This window comes from Magnolia sinica, chromosome 3 (assembly GCF_029962835.1).
Source record: "Magnolia sinica isolate HGM2019 chromosome 3, MsV1, whole genome shotgun sequence".
Lineage (NCBI taxonomy): Eukaryota > Viridiplantae > Streptophyta > Magnoliopsida > Magnoliales > Magnoliaceae > Magnolia > Magnolia sinica.
The window spans coordinates 63,859,349-63,887,243 of NC_080575.1; the positions used below are offsets into that span (position 1 = coordinate 63,859,349).

Genomic DNA, 27,895 nt, shown 5'->3' on the forward strand with positions numbered 1-27,895 from the left:
CGTGGCATGCTCTGCAAGAATGAAGGGCTCGTCACCGACTTTGTCTGAACTGTAAAGACTAGCCAAGTTTACTAATCTCAAATTTGCTTCTGCATCAAAAGAAACACCATGATGTGTCACTTTCACCCAATCACACTTAAATAGGATGGGCTTGTACCCTGTTTGGTACTCCAATTGGATAATTCTATGAAGGACTCCGTAGTAAGGTTGATTTTCATCCACTGTATTGATATCCTTAGCACTTGATCGAAAGGTTGTCATACCCTCTGTCCTAACCCTACTGTTTTGGTTCGTTTTATTCTCCTCATAGTCCTTAGTGACAAAGAGGAAACCATTAATACAATATTTATTGTATTGCATAGAAAAAGCTAGAGGTCATCTCATAACATCTTTAAATTCATTATCATCAGATTCAATGAACTCTGGTTGCCTCTTCAATAAAGATATGAATTCGTCCTCACTAGGCACCCTGTTGATCCTCTTATAGCATCGCTGCAAGAAATCTTTGTACTTCCTGCGCGATATTCGATAACATTGTTATATTGAAATCGCATAAAGTAAGGAAGATATATATATATATATACATATATATATATATATGAGCTTATTATACATACCATTCCCACTCGTCATAGCTGGGATGACTCTTCAGTACCCATCTACGATCTTGTTCGTATTCGATACCCACTAGGATAACACTTTGACCCGAACCTACTGGACCAACATCATCATCATTAGGGTCATCATCAACGATATCTTCCAACTTACGTAGTCCTGGAATGACTCTGTTAAACCATTTTTCCAGTTTTTCCAGTAGGCTTGTTTTCTGTTTTCCTTTATATTAGTTGCAGAATATAACTGTCTCCTCTTGGATGTACTGCTCTGCAATACAACCCTCAGGTCGTGTCTTGTTACGGACATAGGCCTTGAATGTCTTCATGAACCTGACAAAGTTAATGATACATTATATATACATGCAAATGTGGATGTTAAGCCGATTTATTCTTATTAAGCTCATAATGTACCTTTCGAATGGATACATCCATCGATAATATACAGAACCACATATGCGAGCCTCGTAAGCCAAATGGATCACAAATGCATCATAATGACGAATATCGATGGCGAGCATATAGTCTCAAGCAGACATAACGTCCTAGCCATGCCCCTCTCGAGAGTAAGGAGTGTTTGAAGGTCTACAGTTGTCGAGCACAAGGCATTAAAGAAGGTGCAAAAGCTTGTAATTATAAGACGAATGACCTTTCTATCCCTGAATGCATGCTGGATGAGAATTGGGAGCAGATGTTACATCAACACATGATAAGAATGAGACTTCATTCCCTTTAAATCCACGCAATCTTCCTTTACAATGGTCTTCCAATTCGCACTAAAACCGATCGAAACACGCAACTCATGCAAAGTCTGGATGAAAGGTTTTTTCTCTTCTTTTCTTAGACAGAAAGAACTTTGTTTCTGAATCACCTTGCCATTGTTCTTTTTCAGCCATAGACGCTTCTTAATTCCCAATTGTTTCAGGTCCCTGCGTGCATTAGCATCATCCTTGGTTTTGCCAGGCATGTTCAACATCAAGGCAACAAGGTTTCACATATATTTTTCTCAATATGCATGACATCAAGGTTTTGATGCACGTGAATATCTTTCCAATACTCCAAATCAAATAATATAGACCGTTTGAAGAACCACAGTGATTCAACATCATCCGCTAGCTCTTGTCGGCCTCCATCAATACCCCTTATATTACTCTTCCCAGTCTTCCCCCACTGCATATTCAAGTTCGCGGTTTGTCTTTTGACCTCAATCCCATCTAGACGGATCGGTTGACGCCATATCTCCACCTTCTTGTTGAACGTGCCAACACTTGTGTCCTTCCTAACCTATTCTGACATTGGCAACCATCATCTGTGGCCCATATAAACATGTTTCTTTCCATATTGGAGTCGTAAAGAATCTGTGTTAGGACCACATACAGGACAACCATACTTACCCTTTGTCCTACAACCAGAAACGTTACCATATGCTGGAAAGTCATGGATTGTCCAAAGCAGAATGACACGCATGTTGAATTTATTTTCATGGTATGCATCGAACGTCGTGACCCCTTCTCGCCATAACTTTTGCAGTTCATCAATCAATGGCTGTAAATAAACATCAATATCCTTTCTAGGTTGTCGCGGTCCCTCAATGAGCAAAGTCAACATAGGAAACTGAGGTTTCAGTAAAGCTTTGGTGGAAGGTTGTACGTCACACACATAACGGGTCATGAACTATGCGACATACTGAAAGTGCCGAATGGGTTAAACCCATCTGTAGCCAAACCCAATCAAACATTGCGAGGCTTAGCTGAAAAATCTGTATACTTGTCATCAAGATTCTTCCATGCAATAAAATCAGCCGGATGCTCCATCCTTTCATGTTGAAATTTCCTGGTTGAGTGCCAAGACATTTCTTTCGCCAACCATGACACACTGAACATTCTTTGTAGCCTTGGTGTTAATGGAAAATACCTTAACACCTTCCTAGGTATTGTAGATTATTTTTTCTCAGAATCCATTTCAGTCTTGTACCTAGAAGTTTTACAATTTGGACAAATGGTTTTCATCTCGTTCTCTCTCCAGTATAAGATGCAGTCATTTGGACAAGCATGGATTTTCACATAATCAAGACCCAACTTTGTAATGATCTTCTTCGCTTGGTAGGTATTAGTTGGGGCCTTGTTATCGAAAGGTAACACCTTCTTTAGTAGTTGAAGGAGCTCTGTAAAGCTTTTTTCACTCCATCCATGATTCACCTTTAATTTGAAAAGCTGTACAATGAAAGTCAGCACGGTGAAATCTTGGGCCCCAGGGTATAGCTTAGCCATTGCGTCTCGTAGATTTGCTTCAAACTCATTAGTTTCATTTTCTCCAAAGACGCCTTCAACTATAGGGGTCACGTTGGGCTCATCCTGTACAACTTCATCTAGGTTATTGCCACCAAGTTCTTGAACGATCACGTTGTGAACCTCATTTAAGTTCGAGACACTATGGTATTGTTGGGATCTTGATTCATGTACAGTACACTTAGGTGATACATGCTCCCCCATGCATGTTCCAAACCCTATAGCTTGGGTCGAATCCATTTTTCATTAGATGTATTTCCATATCATCATAAGAAATCGAAAACGTGCACATCTGCAAGTGGTGTATGGACAAGGAACGAATTCTCTACTAGGAAGGTTTTCTTGTGCAAACTTTGAAAAACTTCTGATTCTAGGAAGAAAACGTGGGTCTGAGAAACTTAGTGTCATCCATTCCTTATTCATTACAGCCAAATCTCGATTAACCAACGAGTCCATTTTCAACCTGCACCTTACCAAAAATTAAAGTTGGAAATTAACCTAATGCACCATCCTCCTCAAAAGTTGGAAATTAAGAAAGTGCTATCAGATGATTGGACCCATACAGATATTATCTACCAAATACAATGTATTAAGGAGTTTGCAATCATTGTATTTTTACAATAAATTAATAATGTTATTTATAAGTAAAATCTTAAACCACTTGCATAGATGAAAAGTCTCGCATGCAATTCTAATATATCAAGCTAAATGATGGATCGTACCAGTTAAAGACTTCACCACACAAGGGCAATGGAATGCTTACAAAGGCCTAGGATGAAGAAACCACACAAATATTAGCTCTATCCAAAATTTCTTCAACCCACATTAAGTTTTAATGGTGAATTACCACTGTTTCCTGTGCATCCAATCCATTCATATAGTATTGGCTCATCATGATGAAAAAAACTACCTAAAAATTGTATTATTCCGAGACTGAAGTGGACCATACAGTGTATATTTAGAATTTTTAGGTATAATTTTATAAGTGGCCAGACTAGGAGTTGAAACAGCCTGATTTTTCGAATAAAAGCCAAAAATGTTTACCCCCAAGCTAGTAAAAGAAACCCAAGGTACCCAGGCAGGGTACCTAGGCATGTTCCAATTTTCTCTCTTCTTCGTTTCTATTGCATCATCACACCCTTCTTTTCTTTTTCTTTTTTCTATCAAGACTCATTATAACAGGCCAATAGTCTTACCATCCAGCGCGAACAAAAAATAAATCATCCGTACTTATAGACACTGAGAGAGATTTCTTTTGAGGATTTTCATTTAAAAGTTTTATAACTCTATAAGGGCCGTTTGGATGCCTTTTACTTCTGTAAAATGTAAAAAAGTTATAGTAGGGCTGAAAGTCGGGTCAGATTGGTCAGGTGGATACATGCTAATATTTTTGTTATTAAATTAATCCGTTATATTTCAATACCCATCTTATTTTTTATACTAATGATTTTATTAATTATATATTCATTTATTTACAGTAAAAAAGCTTCATTTTTTCTAAACAAACAAGGTAAAATACAGGACAACTACTCCTTTAGAAGTTATGTTGTGTAGCATGCAATTTATTTGGGAGAGAGAAATCTAACATACTTTATTAGCTCAAGTCATCTGAAATGGCATGGACCAATGAGACCCCATGAGGTCAGGAAGGGCTCATATATTTATAGATCGCCATTACAAGTAATTGGGGGACGAAGAGATTCAATATAATTATAGTACGCCTGAAGCCAGATCATTTTATATAGCTGGGGATACAAGGAAGAAATCCGGATAGAAAATATTTAGAGTGGAGAATTATCAAAAAAATAAAAATAAAAATTCTTCCTATTAAGAATATCAATATTGAGACATAAGAATTTCATGTGCCTTCAAGAAAGACAATCTGCACTCAATTATAATTTATATATCGATCGGGTTCGGGCAACCTGATACCTCAACCTGAGCCAGACCCAAGTTTTATCAGGTTGGTGTTTATATACCCAAGCTTGAGACCAAACCCAATACATTTTGCCCGAGCCCAACCTAATGTCAGGACTTTCAGCCCTAGTTATAAAAAAGTGAGTTAGGATGATGCAGCAGCAGCCAATAAGTTCTCTAGCTACACTAAAGGGATGCCCTAAAACCCTCTCTTCATCATTTTTTTAATATAATGTATTTTATATCTGGCAAGGCTTTAGATGGTACTGGTATAGCTATGTGGTGGCTAATGGTTAGTGCCCTGTGAGGTAGACCATCTTGTAGGTGTTTTGGACCACACCATAGGGAAACAGTAGTAATTGAATGTCCACCATTAAAAACCTCCAGCCCACTGTAATGTTTGGTTGACATCCGACTTGTTGATTAGGTCATAAGGACTTGATGAAGGGAAAAAACAAATATCAATTTGATCCAAAACTTTCAAGGCAACCAAGTTTAATTATAATGGTAGGCATTCAATTAATATTGTTTCATGTCATATGGGTCACTCGAGATTTACACCAGTGTTTAAAAATCAGTTTTCAGGGCGTCCTATTTGCAATGCATTTCTGGCATTGTATTAGGTTTATACGGTTTCGCATTGGCCAATATGAACCATACTAGACAGGCCAATATGGTTCGCATTGGCCCTCAACAGTAACCATCAACCCATCAGACGAGTCATACCCAAAAATCCCCTCAATACAAGCCCTCCCATTGCAGCAGTGGTCTGTATTTAGCTTTAATGGTGGGCATTCAATCACCATAGTGGTGAAATCCCACGGCGTGCATGTGTAGGGTGTGTGTGCGTGTGGCGTGAGTGTGTAGGGGTGTGTGTGCGTGTGTAAAAAAAAATCACCACAGATTTCAGAAACAGAGAGAGAGAGAGAGAGAGAGAGAGAAACTTACCGTCCTTCTTTTTCTTCTCCTTCTCCTTCTTCTTCTCCTTCTTGCGGTGAAAGGGGGTTTTGACAACAGAGATATGGGAATGCGACCAATAGACAGGGAGAGAGGGTGAGGGAGAGAGGGAGATCGAGAGAGGGCAAGGGAAAGAGAGAGGCTGAGTGCGAGAGAGAGATGTAGAGAGAGATTGAGAGATGGGTTTCCGTCTACCTGCGCGCGGGAGAAAATGGTGGACGGAAAGTTTTTAGGGCCTTTTGGAAGCAGATTGTGTACTGAGTAACGCAGTACGCTTAAGCGTACTGACTAAACTCTATGGGTCCCACAGTCATTCGTAAATTTTATCCACTCCATCCATACATTTTAAAACATAATTTTAGGTCTTTAGCCTAAAAATGAAGCATAACCAAAGCTCAGATGGACCACACCACCGGAAACAGTGTGAATTCAACATATACCATTGCAAATTTCGTGGGGGCCATAGAAGTTTTAGATCAATATGATATTTGTGCTTTCACTTCTTCCATGTCTTTGTGATATTATGAACAGGTTGGATGACAAATGAACATCACTGCAGGCCATAGAAATGTTTCAATGGTGGAAATCATTATTCACACGGTTTCCTATGGTATGTATCCACTTGAGTTTTAGATATACCTCAATTTTGGTATCAACCACCAAAATGATCTAAAAAAATGGATGGACGGAGCGGATACGACAATTGCATTCACGGTGGGCCCAATTGAGTATACTCAGTACGATAAGAGCGTACAGCTCAGTACGCAACTCCACTGAGGGAGTTTCTTAATGGACGCGTGATGGACGGCCCTTTGGGATTGATTTTTAGGACCGTGGGGCCCACTGGATATGTATTTTATATATCCACTCCGTCTATTAATTTTACATTATTATTTTAAATGTTGATACAAAAAATGAGTCAGAACGAATCTGTAAGGAAACCACACAACATATTAATAGTAGATATTTAATTTTTATTATTTCTTATGGTGTGGTCCACTTAAACATTTAATTTATACAATTTTTGATCTCATCTACTAAAATTATATATCAGAATTAATGGGCGGCTTAGATGACCCCATGGAGCCCCATAAGCACCATCTATGTTTAATACAGTTTAGGAGAGGAGTTACGTTTTAGCTACAGATCAGCTAGGATCCGTAGCAAATTTAGCTACGGATTTAATCCGTAGCTAAGTACTTTCAACTTCCGTAGCCTTTGCTCGATTTTTTGGTAGTATCTTGCTTCCTAGATATATGCTTCAGTTTCGCTTGTATCTTCGGTCTTCACTTTTCAAAGGTTCAACCAACTAAATGATATAACGACTCGTGTGATTGACAAACCGGGTGCAAAAAATAAGTGCACTAACCAAGAGAAGTTTGTTTTTTTTTTTTCTTATTTTTCATTGTTCTTAGCGGTTCTGTTGATGTAGGCATATTACTGAAATGTAAATCTTTGTACCTTTTGTCAAATTAACTTTTGCTCAAGGTTTTTCAGTTTATGGTTTGAATCTCTATTTTAGTGTTTTATGTTGCTTGCACCCCATGTGTGAAGGTCTGTTTTCACAATAGCTAACATAGTAGAAGTTCACCGATGGTATCGGCAAAAACAGTGGGCCTCATTTGCTTTAACTGCTTTAATGGCTCAAGTTCTACCGTGGGCTGGATTTTAGTGTGGCCTACAAAATGCAAGACAATTTTCTGAAAAATGTATGTTAACATTGGTCTAAATCTCTGTGACTCAACTGAAACCGATAGCAAGTTTACTCAATGAAATTTCCTGTCGAGTCACTCAATTGTATGCATATGACTTAGTTTCTGAATGGACTACACTAATGGACTGGGTGCTTTCTTACTTTAAGCTTTCTTTCTACAAGCCTCCTTTAACATGATCACAGTTTTATTGTCGGCCAGAATTTTGCAAATTCAGTGGGGCCCACTAGGTATGCAGTTCAAAAAATCTTCACTTTGTAAATTATTGTGCCTTAGTGGAGAAGTGGGCCAAAACACAATTCTGGAAAAGTGGCACTCCTAATCAATCTAATTGATTGTACCCAAAGCAAAGTGGGGATATGGGCCATATCAAATGGCCCACATAAAGTCCAGGCTTACAACCTCCGTTCATTTTAATTGAACTGCAAGATAGATAGTCCACCTTCAGTATATGGCAACCATGAAAGGGGCCCATTTATTGACCCATAAAAATTCTGCCCAGGGCCTTGGGCCTGATGAATCTTGCAACTGAGAGGGGCTTGCACAACCTTGGGCTTGGTTGTTGATGCGTAAAGCACCCCACGCCGGCTATTGTACAGTTCATCACACAAGCTCTAGGGATGGCCGCAAAGACCAAAAGCTGAGTTGGTTCTTTCTTGAGGTGGGCTACAAAGGCGTTTTATGTGGACCTTTTATTATCCTTATGGTCCATCTGATGATCGGACCAGCCTAACGATTGGGATGGCACAGACTCACTACGGTGCTCAACCTATGGACACCCTTGCAAAAGCCTTTTCGCCCACCTTTAAACTACTTGGGCCTTAGTTGTACTTAGCTCACGTCGGCCCTATTGCCACGCGTGGCATTACGTATCTAAAATAATATGCGATCGAAATCATAGCCCATTCTCTTGATATGTTAAATAAATAAATAAAACTAAAATCTCTGATCTTTGAAAATATGTTTCTTAAATTCCAATGGTTAATTGTCTTTCACTTTCACTCTGACATATATTAAATAATCAACCGGTTGAGATATTTTTTTAGTATAATTATCCATCCAAACTAGGGCCGCTATCTCGATGGGTTAATTTGAGTTGAACTTCGGTAGTTGGAGCCATTGAGCTGGTAGGACACACATGGGTGGCGGACGCCTCTAAAATATTTCAGATTAAAATATGCTCACTATTTACACTCATTTACAGTGCCCTAATGTGGATTAATGAAAGTCTGGTATGTGTTGATATTGTGGGGCTATTACGGGCAAAAATCTTATCTATTTCAGATTAAAATATGCTCACTATTTACACTCATTTACGGTGCCCTAATATGGATTAATGAAAGTCTGGTATGTGTTGATATTGTGGGGCTATTACGGCAAAAATCTTATCTTGGTTCGATCTTCCCTAGGCATTATACATTCTGTTGGTATTAATGCGGAGGGTCAGACTTGTACATTTGTCATTAGCTGAACGAATTGACAAATGCCATCTGGCCAAGTTTATCGTACCTATTAATGAGATAGTGTTCTAGTATGTCTATAAGAGACCCACCGAGAGAACAGATCTTATGTATCTAGCTATAATACCCACAGATAATCCATCTCTCATAGTCCTTCCAAAATGAAAGATCTTCACAAAGAAGTTTGGAGACTATGTAGCATAAAAAAAGGTTTTGAATATTGGGAGATCGAACTGATATCCAAGAGAAATCGGCTTTGATTTGGACCCAAGTCAGGAGAGACAGACACATCAGCCAGATCATGTCCCAAGTTGTACATCAATTGAAATCAAAAGAAAGAGATAGCTTGATGACCTCCACCTATGGCCGTGGTCTAATCAAAATTAAGAGAATAGGAGAAGCAGATTTGATCTAGTCCAATAATAAATCAGTATTATGTATGAAAATCCCTCTAACATCTGAAACCATCAGGACCATCCAACACCTTGAAACCAAAGAGCAGGAGGTGAGCCATCATATGATCAGCCATGATCGATTTTAGGTCCGAGATCAGCCCTTGAGATTACTTGATATCAGCCTGAATGTCTTCATTAGATGGATCTTGTAGTTCCCAGGCCTGATCTTTAGCGGGCCAAGAAGATCTCCGTAGCGAGACTAACTACAAGGAGAAGATTCAAGAACACAATACTTCTAGATATGTCCAGGAGATTTTCCTATTTAGAAAGCGTGTGGAAGATCCAAGATCAGCAAGAAAATCCAATGAGGATTGATGTTACCTCAACAATTTATAAAAAGAGTACAAGAAGAAGAACTTAAGGCCCTACGCCAAACACATTTATTGACTTTACATTTATCTTTTTCACTACAGTACATTGGGAGTAGATTAAATATCCACTAAGTTTTGATTTATCTAATCATACTCATCCGGTCACATCCTGCTGAGAATCTACCTCTATCATATATTCTGATAGAAGAATCAGGTATTTATCTTTCTTTTTCATTTATTTCTTTAGTTGATTAATATTTTACCGATTGTAATAGCTTATACATTCAAATATTAATAAAATTGCCATTGTTTAGTATTTTTTAAAAAAATTATTATTTGCCTGTACATTTTCTAGTTGAAAGTATATATAGGTGAAAGAAAATTTTCTTAAGTACATAGACTCACTTCTATGGTCACGATACAAAAAGAGTTCATTTGAAATAGCTAACCCTTATCCTTTCATATATTACTTGAATAATGACCACGACCCGTGTTGAACGTTTGAATGGGGAGAGCAACAATTCATTCAAAAGTTGAATCAAACCTACCTCGCGCACCATAACCACGCACCAAAACTCAATATATGAATATAGGCCCTTGTTTACTCGGGTGGACTTGTTTGATTGAACAGGCATTAACACTCTCCATCCCATATTTAATCTTTTCTTAATGGCTCTTTTGTTAGCCATATACTTTTAGGTCACTAATCCAAAGGTTCAATTTTTCTCACTTGGGAAATTTTTAGATCATTCCCCATCCAAAATGAGATTCATCAAAAGGACCTCGAAACATGAACCCTGGTTTCGTCATTTGGGGAAGTGGTCATCGAAATCGGGCCATTAGTGTGAGAACGAAAAGGGTAATTTTCTCAAACACTGCACAATCTTGTAATTACAATGATTTAACTGGGCATAGGGTGAGCCATCATTGTCAATCTCAAACGTATAGCTGGCAACCGTGAAAACAGCCCGTTGATTGTTCCTGGTCCTGCCATTGTCCCATCGTTTTACGAAAACAACTTTGATAGATTTACGCAATTATTGCTTCACGCAATAGCATTACAAGCATTTTACTTTCAAGGCAAGCATCAGGGGCGGATGGCCCATATTACTAATGCATTGGAGCTGTTGATAAGGTGGGCCACACCATATTGGGGCATGTAGAAAAGTCTTTAATTTTATTTTCTTTGAAAAAATTTAATGGCAATTTTATTATTTTCGTGGCATTTTATGGTAGCAAACCAAAAGTGAGGTAGATCAAGGGCTCAAGTAGACCACACCACATGAATAAGCAGTGATAATGATTCTCACGGTTGAAACTTTCTTATGGCCTACCGTGATGTATATCTTCCACCCAACTTATTCATAAAGGTACATAGAGATGTGGATGGAGAGAAAACGCAGATATTACGTAAATCCGAAACTTCTGTGGCTTCCTAGAAGTTTTCAACGGTAAGAGTTTAATCCCATCGTGTGGTCCACCTGTTTCTTGGATCTTCCTCGGTTTTCTTCATATATCTTGAAATGCCACTGAAAAATGGATGGACGGTGTGGATATAATCCATACATCACAGTGCCCACTAAAAATTTCTGCCCGTTCCCAGCTTGAGACGGGCGGGGTGGGACGCAATCATCGTTACATGACGTGCCTCTACCGTCTTGATTCATCCACTCCTTACAAGTGGGGCCCAGCGTTAAGTGATCCAGAACGTAGATCTGATGTGCCCATCAATAGATGGGAGATGACCCAAAGTCTCCGTGGAAGATCCTAACCCTTCAATAAATAGCCAAGAAAAAAAAAAAAGCAAATATAAAAATGTAGCAACGGTCAAGAGACCAGGAACAAGGATTGGAATACTAGGATCTCCCAAAACGGCAGATTTTTTCAGCGTCCACAATCCGTGGCAGGTACCATCAAACGAATGATCTGGATGGTCGAACCATGGCCCCTATGTCCAGTGACTGGTACAGCAGAACAAAACACAACCCATCTAGCCACTAATTGGTGATCTGGTCTGCCGGAGATGATCAGATGACCCATGTGCATGCACGGATGCACATGCATGCTCGAGTACCGCAGTCATACTTGAATAGGACACGTGGGGACTGGAATCCTCCGCAAAACCCTGTTTTAATCAGTTTACAAAACCCATGCTCATTGGACCACCATGTTGCATATGTGAAATCCAATACGTTCATCAGGTGTAATCTTCCATGCTAATATCTAAGGCAAAAAATCGTCCAGAACCACAACTTATGTAGGTCCAACCACAGGGAACGGTTAAATGATGGAAGCTAACTATAGGTTTGTTTTTGGGACCACAACCGTCTTTGTCATTCATCAAACCCTTTCATCAGGTTTGATTCACAAGGATGAAGGGAATATACAAAAATCAGTTTATTCGAAAACTCAGGTGGGCCAAGATGTGTGAACTCAGTGGTTTAAAGCATACTTTTACATTGTGGTTCTTGCTTTTGTCAGAAACTCCTTGTCCCTACTTGAATTCCGTGATCCCTCCCTCATTTCCCTAATGTATGGTAGAACTGATGCCTCAGTTTTCAAAAAGATGAAAGTGTGTGGTGGACATAACGAATGACTCCAAAAACCAAACGCTTCAGTTTTCAAAAGTTTGGTAGAAACGTCCAAAACTGATGCAATGCACTCTGTTTGCGTCAAGCTGGCTGTTGCAGTGTAATTGGACCGTGTGACGGTGGAATGCATTGGTTTTGCTGGCGCGGATTAGCTACTGACAGGTTTAGTAGCCAGACTCGCTACTGAAGTGACGTCACCAAGTTACGTGGGCCCCACTATGATGTATGTTTTATATCCACACCTTTCATCCGTTTGTAGAGATTATTTTAGGACAATATCCCAAGAATGAGTTAAATCCAAAGGTCCAGTGGACCCCAGCACAGAAAACAGTGGGAAAGTGACACCCACATTAAAAACTTCTAAAGACCACAAAAGTTTTAGATCAAGCTGATATTTGTGTTTTCCTTTATTTCATGTCTTTTTAAACTTTTGAACAGGTTGGATTTCAAATAAACAATATGGTGCGCCTTAGGATAGTTTCAACGGTGGGTATCACTCTCCCCACTGTTTTCTGTGGTGGGGTCCACTACAGCTTTTTATCTACTTCATTCTTTAGATCATGCCTAAAATGATATCTCAAAATGGATGGACGGTGTGGATACAACACATACATCATAGTAGGGCCCACAAAACTTGGTGACGTCACTTCAGTAGCGGACTCGCGGCTCAAACTGTCAGTGTCTAATCCGCGTCCTGGTTTTGCCTCGCTGACTGAGACAGACCAAAGACCAGACCATACAGCAACGGAGGAAAAAAGGGATAATGACCACTGTAGACAAAACCTTTTATCTAGCGGTTTTTATGAAGGAATACAAACTTATGTTACCAACTTAGACTAGCACGCGCGGACAGCAAATTTAAGGGCGAAACTACCCTTCCTTTTCACTTTTCACTGCTGCGTCGTTTCCTCTGCCTCCCTTGCCTCGCTCCATTTTCGAAAAAAAAAAGAAGACGAAAACTCCATCACTACATCTGTTGCTTGGATCGCACCACGCTCTAGCTGGATCCCACCCTCTCTATTCATCAGCATTAGGGCGTTTTGCTGAAAATAGTCCCTCCACAGAAGAAAGTACGTACCACAGGTATAATATAGTACATTTACTTAAACAGTGTAAATTTTTTGTGGTCCATTGAACTGCTGAATGAAACTGGCATCTTGGTTTTCGGTTCATCCATGCAAAACTCATCCTATGAACGTGATGGATTATAAGTAAAACATCATTGTGGGGGATAACAAGGTTTCTACGGTGGAACCACTGTTTCCTATGGTGTCATCCACTTGATATTTCAATATGCCACCATTTTGGGCTGAAACCCTTACTTTAGATGAAAAAACAGATGAACGTCGTGGATAGTCCACGTACATTCAAGGTGGGCCCAACTTAGTTTTATTTATTTATTTTTATTATTATTATTTTTTGGGGGTTAGCTTATTAGTACACACCCATGTCAATACACACACTCCATGTTAGCCACCCACGCTAGGGATCGATACCAAGACCTCATGTGTTGATACGAGGTATCTCCACTCAGTCTGCCAAGTGAGCTATGGATTTGGGTGTGCCCAACTCAATTAACTCAACACTATAAGTGCGTACTGAGCAAACTATAAATCCAAATTGCGAGAGGTATTGGTCCATTTGACCTACTTCTCGGTTCATGATTGGTGAAATTTCCTAAGCAATTCGTAAATTTGACAGAGATATCATAAAAATATGATGGGGAACTTCCACGGATTCATGTAATAAAATGGAAAATTTTATCAACCGGCTCGGTCAAATTCACCAAAGAGAATTTCATGTAAATCTCGGTCAATTTCATTAACTGCTTGGTCAAATTCACCAAAGAGTAAATTGTTAGGCTAGGTCAATTACACTTAAAGTTCATTCCAATTCATGTTAGCGTCACCCAATTTCAAGCTTGCCTCGCTCAAATTCATGTTTCCCTTTCTCAATTTCTCGGTTGCCTCGTTGAATTTTTACGTTACGTTACTCAATTCCTAGGTTCCCTCGCTCAATTTCTAACTTCCCTCGCTCAATTCCTAGGTTGCCTCGCTCAATTCCTAGGTTGCCTCGCTCGATTCCTAGGTTCCCTCGCTCGATTCCTAGGTTCCCTCGTTCAAATCCTAGGTTGCCTCGCTCAATTTGTAGCTTCCCTCACTCAAATCCTAGGTTCCCTCGCTCAATTTCTAGGTTCCCTCGCTCAATTTCTACCTTCCCTCACTCAATTCCTAGGTTACCTCGCTGAATTCCTACGTTGCCTCGCTCAATTTCTAGGTTCCCTCGCTCAAATCCTAGGTTGCCTCGCTCATTTTCTAGCTTCCATCGCTCAATTTCTAGCTTCCCTCGCTCAATTCCTAGGTTACCTCGCTCAATTTCTAGGTTCGCTCGCTCAATTCCTAAGTTACTTCGCTGAATTCCTACATTGCCTCGCTCAAATCCTAGGTTGCTTCGCTCAATTTCTAGTTTCCTTTGCTCAATTTCTAGCTTTCCTCGCTCAAATCCTAAGTTGCGTCGCTCAATTTCTAGCTTCCCTCGCTCAATTTCTACCTTCCCTCACTAAATTCCTAGGTTATCTCGCTCAATTTCTAGGTTCTTTCGCTTAATTCCTAGGTTACTTCGCTGAATTCCTACGTTGCCTCGCTCAATTCATAGGTTGCCTTGCTCAATTTCTCAATTCCTAAGTTACCTCGCTCAATTTCTAGTTTCCTTTGCTCAATTTCTAGCTTTCCTCGCTCAAATCTTAGGTTGCCTCGCTTAATTTCTAGCTTCCCTCACTCAATTTCTACCTTCCCTTGCTCAATTCCTAGGTTACGTCGCTGAATTCCTACGTTTCTAGCTTTTCTCACTAATTTCTAGGTTTCATCACTCAATTCCTACGTTACCTCGCTCAATTCCTATATTGCCTCGCTCAATTCCTAGGTTGCCTCGCTCAATTTCTAGTTTCCTTTGTTTAATTTCTAGCTTTCCTCGCTCAAATCCTAGGTTGCCTTGCTCAATTTCTAGCTTCCCTCGCTCAATTTCTACCTTCCCTCGCTCAATTCTTAGGTTACCTTGTTGAATTCCTACGTTGCCTCGCTCAATTCTTACATTGCCTCACTCAATTTCTAGGTTCCCTCGCTCAATTTCTAGCTTTCCTCGCTCAAATCCTAGGTTGGCCTCGCTCAATTTCTAGCTTCCCTAGCTCAATTTCAACCTTCCCTCGCTCAATTCCTGGGTTACATCGTTGAATTCCTATGTTGCCTCGCTGAATTCTTAGGTTGCCTCGCTTAATTCATAGGTTGCCTCGTTTAATTTCTAGCTTCCCTCATTTAATTTCTACTTTCCCTCACTCAATTCCTAGGTTACATCACTGAATTCCTACGTTGCCTCGCTCAATTCCTAGGTTGCCTCGCTCAATTCCTTGGTTGCCAATTTCTAGCTTCCCTTATTCAATTTCTACCTTCCCTCGCTTAATTCCTAGGTTACCTTGCTAAATTCCTACGTTCCCTTGCTCAATTCCTAGGTTCCCTCGCTCAATTCGTAGGTTACCTCACTCAATTGATAGGTTGCCTTGCTCAAATTCTAGGTTCCATCGCTCAATTTCTTACTTTCCTTGCTCAATTTCTTACTTTCCTCGCTCAATTCTTAGGTTTCTTGCTTTCCTCGCTCAATTCCTAGGTTGCCTCGCTGAATTTTTAGATTCCCTCGCTCATTGTCTCGGTTCCGTTGCTGAATTTCTTGGTTGCCTCGCTTAATTTCTAGGTTTTTCGCTCATTTTCACCTTGCCTCGCTTAATTCCTAGCTTGCGTTGCTCAATTCCTAGGTTCCCTTGCTCAATTCCAAGGTTCTCTCGCTCAATTTTTAGGTTGCCTCGCTCAATTCCTAGCTTCCCTCGCTCAATTCGTAGGTTGCCTCGCTCAATCCCTAGGTTCCCTTACTCAATTTCTAGCTTTCTTCGCTCAATTCGTTGGTTGCCTCGCTCAATTCGTTGGTTGCCTCACTGAATTTCTACGTTGTCTCGCTCAATTGCTAGGTGCCTTGCCCAATTCGTAGGTTCCTTCGCTCAATTTATATATTGCCTCACTGAATTTCTAGCTTCGCTCGCTCAATTCCTAGGTTGCCTCGCTCAATTTCTAGCTTCCCTCACTCAATTCCCAGGTTCTCTCACTCAATTCGTACGTTCTCTCGCTCAATTTTTAGGTTGCCTTACTCAATTCCTAGCTTCCCTCGCTCAATTCGTAGGTTGTCTCCCTCAATCCCTAGGTTCCCTCACTCAAATTCTAAGTTCCCTCGCTCAATCCCTAGGTTCCCTCGCTCAATTCGTAGGTTGCCTCGCTTAATTTCTAAGTTCCCTTGCTCAATTCCTAGGTTGCCTTGCTCAATCCCTAGGTTCCCTCGCTCAATTCCTAGGTTGCCTCATTTAATTCGCGATTTGCCTCGCTCATTTCCTATGAGTGTGTGGTCCTGATTTCCACGCATTTCACGGTCAATTCGCTGCAGTTCATAGTCATTTCCATGCATTTCATGGTCATTCCCGGCGATTTTTTAAGCCTGATCATTAGCCCACAACGTACCTTGGTTTATCTATTACTAGAATCCTTAGCCCTAAGCGCGGATTACCTTGTGAGCCTCCCCTCGTAACCTTACTGACAAAAAATGACCCATATAGGGTTAGTATGGCAGTACAAGTGCCACTAGGGCCATTTACATTAAAACTGGAGTTATATATAACCTCATTTCCTCACACCTCTCTACCTTGTATGGATTTTCTATTTTTTCATAGGGCATTTCAAAAAGAGAAATAAGAGAAGAGAAGAGAAAGCTCGGAGAAGTGGGATCTAATCAAGGAACATTAATCTCCTTTTCCTTGGGAAGACTTCGTGTCACGACCAGGACTCCTTTCGGGTTCCGTAGGACCACAAACAGGTGAGATCCGACCCTCGACCCAAAAACTTAGACTATTGAAGCCCTTTTTTTTTTCACAATTGCTAATAGACTACGTCTATTGTATAGATCCTTACGCCCTGCGTCGAACTCCTACTTCGAAACCGCTAACTATTAACCCTAGGTTACCATTTTATCGACCCCTGAGGGCCCAGATAATGATCACGAGTTGCGATCTACGCTTTAGAACTTGTTGTGTTGTTTTCATCTTGTTTTGCAAATTCATGTTGTTTTCATCTTGCATTAGAAAAATGGTATTCAAATCGCAACTGTCACTTTTCATATTGCAATAGAAAAATGCTACTGGAATCAACTTTATGGTTATAATGTGGGAATTCATGTTGTTGCAATCCAAACAAATAGCATCATTCCAACTAACTGAAGTACATGTGATTGTACCAACCTCACCTGACCTGACCAGAATTCTTGCTGTGTTGTGATTGTGGAAGTTGCAACTTGCTCATTGTCAAATTGCCCTGGGTTTTCTTCTAAATTCAAATCAGCCATTTAAAACCAGTGAGGTACTAGCAGCAACTAGGAACCGAGGAATTGAGTGAGGGAACCTAGAAAATGAGCGAGGAAACCTAGGAATACAACAAGGGAACCTAGGAATTGAGCGAGGGAATCGAAGAATTAAGCGAGGAAACCTAGAAATTCAGCGAGGGAACTTAGGAATTAAGTGAGGCAACCTGGAAATCGAGCGAGGGAACCGAGGAATTAAGCGAGGTAACCTACAAATTGAGCAAGGAAAAGTAGAAATTAAGTAAGGCAGCATAAGAATTTCAGTACGACAAACTGAAAATGAGCGAGACAACTTAGAAATTGAGCCAGACAAACCAAAAGATTATTGCATGAGAGGAAATATATTATAATATATATCATACAAAACACTAAATAAATTACAAAGTATGCCATACAAAACACTAAATAAATTATAAAGTATTACAACATATACCATACAAAAAATTTTATATGCATATATATACATATTTATATAAATATGTATTAGAGAAAACTGTAGGTAGAATAAAGTTCTCCATGTAAAAAATAAAAATAAAAAGAGAAAAAAGTGCATAGCATTACAATTATGATACGGTTATAATATGTAGCCATAGGCCCAACTTTCAGCCCTAAAATCATATATGGTACGTCAAGTAACTAATTTTGGTTTAGAAGATATTCTTGTTTTATGAATAAAGAAAGAAATGAAAAGAGGAGAGAAATTTTTTTAATATGCTTATATATACATATTTAGATAAATATGTGTTAGAGAAAAATGTAGGTAGAATCAAATTCTCCATGTAAAAAAAATTAAAAAAATAATTAAAAAAAGTGCACATGATACGGCTATAGCTACAGTTATAATCCGTACCCATAGGCCTTTTGTTTGAATCGGCGATGAATCGGAGATTCCACGATCCATCCCCAAATTCTACAGCGAGCTGCGGTGGAATCGCAGAATTCGCGATTCATCGCCGATTCAAACAAAAGGCCTATGGCTACAGATTATAACCGTAGCTATAGCAGTATCCCAGCCGCAGTAGTCCGGTTTTTTTTTTTTTTTTTGCTGTGGAATTTTCGTTGCTTTTGTGGGTGTCATCATGATGTCTGTGTTATATCCAAACCGTCCATCTATTTGGCGAGCTCATATTAAGGGTTGAGATGAAAAATAAGACAGATCTAACTATCAAGTGGACTACACTATAAAAGGCAGTGAGGAATTGAACATCTACCATTGAAACCCTTTTAGGGGTTGCAGAAGTTTGGATCATTATGAAATTTGTTTTTCCTCTTCATCCAGGCCTTCTTATGAATGAACTTATGAATAGATTGGATGGAAAATAAATGTTATGGTGGGCCCTAAAAAATTGTTAACGGTGAAAATCAATTTCCCCGCTGCACTTTGTGGTGTGGTCCAGTTGATCTTTGGATATGATTTTTTTATTTATTTTTGGATAATGCTCCGAAATGATCTCGAAATATGGATGAACGTTGTGGATATAATAAATACATAGCTGTGGGGCCATGTAACTTTGATCTCTTTTAAGCCGTTCGTACAACTCTCAGTTGGAGGAGCGTCAGCGCTCGTCTTCGCAGTGCAAAGGAGGGGTAGTTTCGTCCTCAAAGTGGCTGTCCACACGTGCTAGTCTAAGTTGGTAACTTAAGTTTGTATTCCTTCATAAAAGCCGCTGGATAAAAGGTTTTGTCTACAGTGGTCATTTTCTCAAGAAAAAAGCAGAAAAGCTGTGGTTTTGGCAAACAGAGGATCCGCATAACATACTTGCACGAGTGCACTTCGAAAGTGTACTTCGCCTCACGCGTAGGGACGGATGCTTGTATATGGAATCGGATCCATGGGTGAGATGGACGCAAAGTCTCGGAATTGAGGGTGATTTGATCACTAGGTGAGACACATGCACAAAATATACAATCCATTAGAGAATACTGAATAACGGTACAGATTATATGTACGTGTGTAATTCACTTGCTGATTAACTTAGAATAGTTTTAGAGGTGGTATTTGTAAAGTAGGTATAGCTTGATGAGCGACTCCGATCTTAAACACGTGTTCATTTTTTTTTTGTTTCACTTGAGACGTAAGTGCACTAGATCGGGCATTCTCACCCAGTCTCAGTTACTTTTTTTTTTTTTTTGGTTCGAAGTGCTTTTCTCGTAGTCGTATCTTGTCTACGGGACTTACTACCACTAACAGTAGTGGGCCAAGTTAACAAGGTTGGGGTCCTTCACGGCTGATCATGACCGTTGATTGTTCCTCTACCATTCCCTAACTCAACATGGGGATTGTCTCGCTCCTTCTTGTCCTTAGGCTTAACAAAGAGGCTCTCCATCTCTTCTAGGGTTCTGCCTCGAGTCTCCGGCAAGAAGGTGTAGAAGAAGATCCATGACAACATCGCCACTCCAGCAAACAGGAAGAAGGTCCTACCTATTGTGATGGCTTTGGACAGTGATAGAAATGTCATTGTGGTCACCCCACTCATTATACAGTTCGCCGCCACCGCCAAGCTCATGCCCTGAGCTCGCAGCTTCAGCGGTAAGATCTCTGGGCCATACACCCATGCAAGCGGGCCCAGCCCGATTGAGAAGGATGCCACGAAAGATAGGACTGTCGCAATGGAGAGGCCGATCGCCCAGATGAGCTTCTTCTCAGGATATTGATTGATCATTGTCAACCCAAACCCTAATCCTAAGAGTGAAATGATCATACCAATTAAACTACTCAGTAGGAGTGGTCGCCTTCCGATCTTGTCCAGAAGGAATGTTGCAACCAAGATGAAGATAGTTTTGGTAAATCCAACGGCTACAGTTGCTCCTAGAAGGCCATTCCTTGTCTTAATTCCAGCCTTCTCAAATATTCTAGGGCTGTAGAGGGCCACGATATTGATGCCGGAAGCTTGTTGTAAGAAATGGATCCCAACTGCCGCGATTAGGATCCGACGGACGGATGGTTTTGGCCTAATCAACAGCTCCTTCCACACACCTTCCCCGTGATTACGCTTGGACACTTGGACGACGTCATCGGTGCAATGCTCTGGGATTCCGGCTGCTTCCTTGATCTCTGAGAGTCGGATCTCAGACTCTTTCTCACTATCGGAGGTCTTAGCCAGAACCCGTCTCGCTTCACCAAGCCGGCCTTGCATGACCAACCATCGTGGTGATTCTGGCATGGCAAGAGCTCCAACGGCTAAGAAGATCGGTGGCACTGCTCCAGCCCCAAGCATCAATCTCCAACTGATGTGTTCTGGGAGCTTGGCAAAGGCAAAATTTGATATGTATCCAATCAAGAGTCCTACATTGATGAAGACTTCCGGGAAGGAGGTGAGGAAGCCTCGACATGAGGCGGGTGCAACCTCAGCAGTGTAGACCGGTGCAATCATCAAAGCATAGCCCACACCCACACCAGCCACAAACCTTCCGAACATGAGGACTGCATAGTTAGGTGCAAGGCCCATCACCAATGCGCCCACAAAGAAGATCACGGCGGCAAAGATGAGTGTATATCGCCGGCCAATCCAATCAGATGTTCTTCCGGCAAGGGTGGACCCGACCACAGAGTAGAAATTGAGAATTCCCATCAGTATTTCTATCTTGGTATCGCTTAGCTTAAGATCATCCTTGATGAACAGTGCAGCTCCACTCATTACCGAAAAATCTGAGAGAGAGAGAGAGAGAGAGAGAGAGAGAGAGAGAGAGAGAGAGAGAGATAAGTTCTTAATCCACATGAAATTGTGAGTTGTTAGCACATAAAAGAAAATTTCCACTTATCCTAAGTAAAAGAAGAAAGAAGAAACTAGAAGATTCCTATATAAAAAGAATAATTTTTAAATAATATGCGAGAGAGAGAGAGAGCCAACCAGAGAAGACAACTGGCAAAAACAGAAACTCTCTACGGATTCTTTGAAGATTGCTCTCAGAATCTTTCCATTTCCTTTGAGGAGAAATCCTCCATCTCTCTGAGAGCACTGTAAATTATAATAGTCCTAGTTGCACGGGGTCACTTAGATAGTCCCACCCTTTCTTGAAGACTGTTCATCAGGTCCAACATACATTTCATGGGCTATCATGCAAAAGTTGCACCGATCTTTGAAATAGGAATCATTTGATCAATGGACTTTAATATGGACGGTCAAGATCATTCACAAAAATAGATCCAATCAACAGTTTGATCGATTTATTTGCTAGGCACTATCATGAATTTCTTATTATTCTAGAAAATCACTGTTGTTGCCAATTGTAACACCCATGGCTTCGAAATTAATGGATGGTCAGAGAAAATAAGGCCAAATCAAGGATGAATTGGATCATCTGGTCAGGGCGATGTTTGCTTGGTAGCCTAGTAAAATGTGTTCCGGAGCCAATGGACAGTTCAGATCAATCGACCGGACTGCCAAGTGAAAGCGAGGCAACTAAGAGCCATAGCTTATACTACTCTGAGAGAATAATGGAAAATTTCTCGATGAGATTTTCTCTCTCCAAAGGTGCATATAACAAATTATCAAGCCTCCTGGTGCAGAAGGTTGCAATTATTTCATGTACTGTCTATGAGAAACAATGAACTTGTTTTGAACGATCACATGGCCTAGGTAGTGTGTGTTTGTACTTAGTTTGGGGCCTTTGGGTGAGCTCATTTATATATATATATATATATATATATATATATATATATATATATATGCTCACTTGCGCACCTTCTTACATTGGCACCCATGCACACCTTTGTACCCGTGTTATGGGCACAGAATCTGAACAGTCCACGTGATGTGGCACCCCTTGAAACCTCGTGATCCTAACTTTCAGTCTGATACATAACTCTGGTGGGCCATGGAAAAAGGAAATAGTTTCCTCTCTTGATTTGCATTTCTCTTTGCTATGGCCCACTAAAGTTTTGGATCAGGCTGAAAATTGGGCACATAAGGTTTCAGGGGGTGCTGTATCACATGGACCGTTCAGATTTTGTACCCATGGCATGTGTGCAAATGTGCGCAGGTGAGCATTCCTCTCTCTCACCCTATATATTTGTGTGTGTTGATGTTTTCTTCGTCTTGTCTCTCTGTTTGAAATATTTTCCTTTCGTTTTCTCCAAACAAATATTTCTTACTAAGAAAAGGAAAATAAAATAAAATGCATACCTATCTTTTGGGTATTTAAATCTCCCACAATCATTCAACCGTGGTAGACTCATGAGAGTTTCAACATGAGGTCCTGGGTCCTAATATCCATTGAGGTGAAATTTCACCATGGTCTGAGTGCATGGGTGTGTATGGGGGTGTCAGTGAGTCTGTACTCATTCCACAATGGGAGAGTCATAAGAGTAGGCTCGTAATAATTTCGGTGCGTGTATGAGTGTGTGTGGAGTGTCGGTGCTTGCATGTGTAAAAATAATAAATAAATAAATAAATAATAAATAATAAAAAGTATTCAACGTAACTAACCCACACGCAAAGTAAAAAAAGCCTTTTATCTACAAAAAGAGTCATTGCAGTCTTTCTTATAAAAAGATGTAGTGAGTGAGTGAGAGAGAGAGAGAGCAGTTAGCTTTTTTTCTTCCTTGAAAACTTCTCTTTCAAGAATACGACTTTTGAATCCATTGTATATATAGTGCTTAAAGACAATTAAATTTTTATTTTTTCTCAAAACGCTACACGTACAAGTATATATAATCTATTAAGGGCTAGACTGGATGATACTTTTGCACAATTGATAAAATAGCGGTGACTCATCCTCCTAATGGGTGTCACTGATTGACAGCCATTCATGCCATCCAAATTGCGGGTCCCATTGTGGATGAAGTATATCCCTAGAATCACACTGATCAAGCAATCCAAACCATTTAAGTAATGAATATCAAAAGGTAGGTGGAGAGCGTTTTAACATAGAGGTCGTGGTTCGAGTGCCCGTGTGGTAGGTGGGTGTTTGTTAAAAGAATTAATCAATATCAATTGGTAAAATGGTGAGTGGTCAATTTCTAAGGTAGATGGCTAATATTATATTGACAGTCAAGTTTTTGGTCATGCTCAGCATGCTGGACAACCTGGATTGGCGTATCACTACGCCTTGCGTGCGTATGGTTGAAAACTGTCCACGTCTTTTTAGGTGAGGAAATCCCACGTCTATGATTGCTAAAACCAAAATAAAGCAAACAAAAGCTGAAAATCTGTCTTTTTGGTGGGAGAAGTCAAGAAAGCTTTTAAAAACTTAACGTAGAAAAACAGAGAAAAAAGAAGCTTAAGGTTAAGAATGAAGTGACGTGTAGTAGTCTGTCTAGTAAATAATGATAAAAAAGAAGAGAAACAGAAGGAACAGTAAGCTCTAGGCTTCCATGTGGAGACAAAAGACTATATGATACAATAATCTCACCATTGCACAAGAGAAACATGGTGCATGAAAATCAGTATTTGTTTCTCCATCATGGTTAGCGCGGTCTTTTGGCGGGGTGTAGAGAGCGAAAGGCCGGTCATAGACTCCCCCATGGACGCTGATTTCTTGCAAAAGCCTCTTGCACGAAGTTCCTGCCTTGGGAACTTAGGTGGGTCCGATTATGATGTTTGTGAGAAATCCACCCCGTTTATCCATTTAACGAGCTCATTTTAATACATGCCACAAAAACAAAAAACTTGATCCAAGACTCAAGTGGGCCATAATCGAGGAAATAGTGGAAAAAGAAATTTCTATAAGACTCAAGTGGGCCATACAAGAGGTAACAATGGGTAATGAAATTTCTACCGTTGAAACCTTGGTGGCCTCTACGTTGATTTTTATATGCCATTCAAACCCTTAATAAGGCCGTTCTCAAGTGGGCCATATAAGAATGTTTCAATGGTGGTTGTCCAAATCTCCACTGTTTCCTTTCATGTGGCCCATTTGAGTCTTGGATTGGGTTTACTTTTGTCAGGTATCGTAACATGAGCTCACAAAACAGATAGACATGGTAAATTTCTCACAAACATCACAGTGGCCCCACCTAAGTTCACGGTACATGAACTTTCCTTTAGCAGGGAATCCGCATCCTTCACCCACCAAGCTATTATCCTAGACTCACCTAATCGGCGCCCAGAAAGGGGATGACATGTGGTAGTCCCTCCGTGCACAGCTTGGCAGTGACCTCGCAACCAGCCACGGGAGTGGTAACCTGAACCTGCCGCCCACCTTTGAGTATGTATTGTATTTCTATACTGTCCTTTGTTTTTCCGACTCATTTCATCACATGAGCTCAAAAATGAAGCGTGTACAAATCTCAGGTGGACCTCACCACAGTAAAAAATGGTGAATGACTATTAAAGATTTTTTTGTAAGCTATCAAAGTTTTGGATCGTCCAAATATTTCTGTTTTTCCTTTATCCAGGGTAGTATGACCTTACCAACAGCTTGGATAGAAAATAAACATTACAATGGCCTGAGGAAGTTCTTATTGCTCGGTTTTGAATGACCGCTGTTTGTTTTGGTGTGGTCTACTTGAGATATGCAGTATCTGCTTCATTTTGGGCTTAAACCATACAATCAGTTGGCAAAACGACTGGAGGGCGTAGATATATTTACTACGCATACATTGATGTGGGCCCGACAGTCAAGGTACTACCGACATATCGCCGGTTCCAGATTTCCAACCAAGTCGCGCCCAGTCTGTCCAATAAATAACAATAAAAAAGGAAGGCAAAAAGATGGAAGATAGAATGGTGTGCGTCTTCCACTATTTCCTTTCACGTAGAGACAAAAGATCAAGATGCAAGGATCTTACCATGACCCAAGAGAATTGAGGCCATGGAGGCTAACATGGTGCATGCAAATGCGTATTTGTTCCATCGAGGCCTCTCTATCTTCGTTGGCGCCATGGAAGCATCAGAAGCTATGTTTTTTTCCATCTTCTGGAGAGAGAGAGAGTATAGCCACTGCATAAGAGCTTCAGGCCTTAAATAGATAAGGGTGCCTCAACTATTGAAGAATGCCTACTCGCAGGCTCCAGTGTGATACTATCGATAAATAACGATCAAAATATAATATCTAATATCGCGAGATTTTCAAAACTTAGACACTTTTTTTGTGGTGATTTTATGCCAAGGTATTGCCATTTCAGAATAAATCAGTTTATACATTTATTTTCTAAATTTAAATAGTAAATATTTTATTTTCAGCCATATCTTCTCCATGATATCACGATAAAAGCAATTTCTTTTAAACCTCCCGAGAAATTGCCTAGGACAAGCATAATCTCTGTACACGCAGCATTGCACGTGGTCGCCCGTGGTGCGCCGAACCGAAGTGCCCATACGTGCTGACGTGGTGCACGTGTGCATGACGTGGTGCACGTGTGCATTTTGGGAAATGTTAACCTGAGGGGTCAGCCGGTAAGTGTGCCGTAACCTAAAAGTCTGGCCAGGGCGCATGTCTGAAATGCTGAAAAATAAAATAAATTATCTTCATTTTACTATGTTGAATCACTTGAAATATATGCTATTCTTAAAGCGTGATTCGTCCCCTTATCAAATTGTTGATGGGCTATAAACGAATTGCTTTCAAGATAAGACAAGCTTATTTAGATCCTACGTTCAACAATAAAGAAAGATCGACATAGGAACAATTCAACGCAACAGATCTTTTGGCAAATTCAAACAGAGAATGTGTTAACAATATTCTAAAATGGAGATGCAATCCGTAAGATCTGATGGATGAGGAAAGATGTGAGTTTGAGATGATGGAATTTGGACCGGAATAGTCCAGTTTATTTAGGCACTAGGGAGTAGACCGTTGCTAGGTGGCCATAAATGGTTCAAAATATTTGAAAAATATTTCTGACCATTAATCATTAATTTCAGCTATTTTTGGTCATGGGATAGGAAGATCTAACTGTTGGTTCATCATGGTCCGTCCGTTTTCAGATCGTTGTGGTTTTCAAGCCTGCTAGTTGTTTTCAGAAATGACTGACTATTTTGGATTAATAATTTAACCATTCTCAGTCGCCTATAAAGACCTGGCTCATTTCAAACCCATCGCACCTAAGCTCATACTAGACCACTTGCATCGCGAAGTACAAAGTGAGCCAACTAGCGTCACTACAGGCACATTACCCACGCCCTCGCCCTCCACTACCAAAAAATCGAGCAATGGCTATGGAGGTTGAAAGCTTTTAGCTACAGATTTAATCCGTAGCAAAATAGGTACGGATTTAATCCGTAGCTATAGCCTAAGTGCTCTGTAGCTAAAGCGTAACTCTCTACCTAAAGCATATTAAATATAGATGGTGCTTAGGGAGATCCATGAGGTCCATTGGAATATATGTGTTTGATCTAAGCCGTCCAAAAATTCGAATATATAATTTTAGTGCATGAGCCCAAAAATTGGACCACACCATAAGAAATAATATAAATTAAAATTTTACTATTAATTTGTTGTGTGATCACCTTACAGATTTGATCTAACTCATTTTTTTATCACACTTAAAATAATAATTTAAAATTATTGGATGGAGTGGATATCTGAAATACATCACAGTGGGCCCCACGGTCCTAAAATCATAAAACCTCTCAGGGGCCGTCCGTCACGCGCCCCTCCAAAACCCCAAATCCCTCCAAAACCAAAACCCCATCCCCATTTTCTCCTGCCCACTGACGAACCCATCTCTCTCTCTCTCTCTCTCTCTCTCTCTCTCTCTCTCTCTCTCTCTCTCAGTCTCTCTCGTTCTCTTGCCCTCTCTTGATCTCCCGATCTCCCTCACCCTCTCTCCCTGTCTCAAGGCCGCATTCCCCACTCTGTTTTCAAAAACCCATTTCGCTGCAAGAAGGAGAAGAAGAAGAAGCACGTAGGTTAGTTTCTTTCTTTCTCCCTCTTTATCTCTTTCTCAAATCTTTCAATCCTTCAATCCGCATTCCCCTCTCTTTGTTTCTGAAATCTAAGGGCTGTTTGGCCAGTCGGATTGGAAGGGATTGGATGTTATTGGAAGGGATTGGAAGTTAAATCCTAGGATTGGTTGGGCATGCCAAACAGAGTCGGTGATCTGATCCCAATCCCTAATACGTGTTTGGCTTGAGGGATTGGAAGGGATGGGAAGGTTTAATCCCAGTATTGGCCGGGTGTGCCAAACAGACTGGATATATCAATCCAGGGATATAGCAATCCCATGTATCTGAAGACAATCCACTGACAACACCATAAAT

General features: G+C 40.4%; 1 protein-coding gene across 1 annotated transcript; it reads right to left on the reverse strand.

Annotated features, from left to right (window-relative positions):
- Positions 1-19,643: 19,643 nt before the first annotated feature.
- Positions 19,644-25,638, reverse strand: LOC131239978 (polyol transporter 5-like). The gene is made up of 2 exons (XM_058237953.1): positions 25,483-25,638; positions 19,644-21,399 (listed from the first exon to the last, which is right to left on the reverse strand). Exons 1-2 carry the CDS (start codon positions 25,604-25,606, stop codon positions 19,973-19,975), a joined length of 1,551 nt encoding a protein of 516 aa, XP_058093936.1. The 5' UTR covers positions 25,607-25,638; the 3' UTR covers positions 19,644-19,972.
- Between the last annotated feature and the right edge of the window lie 2,257 nt (positions 25,639-27,895).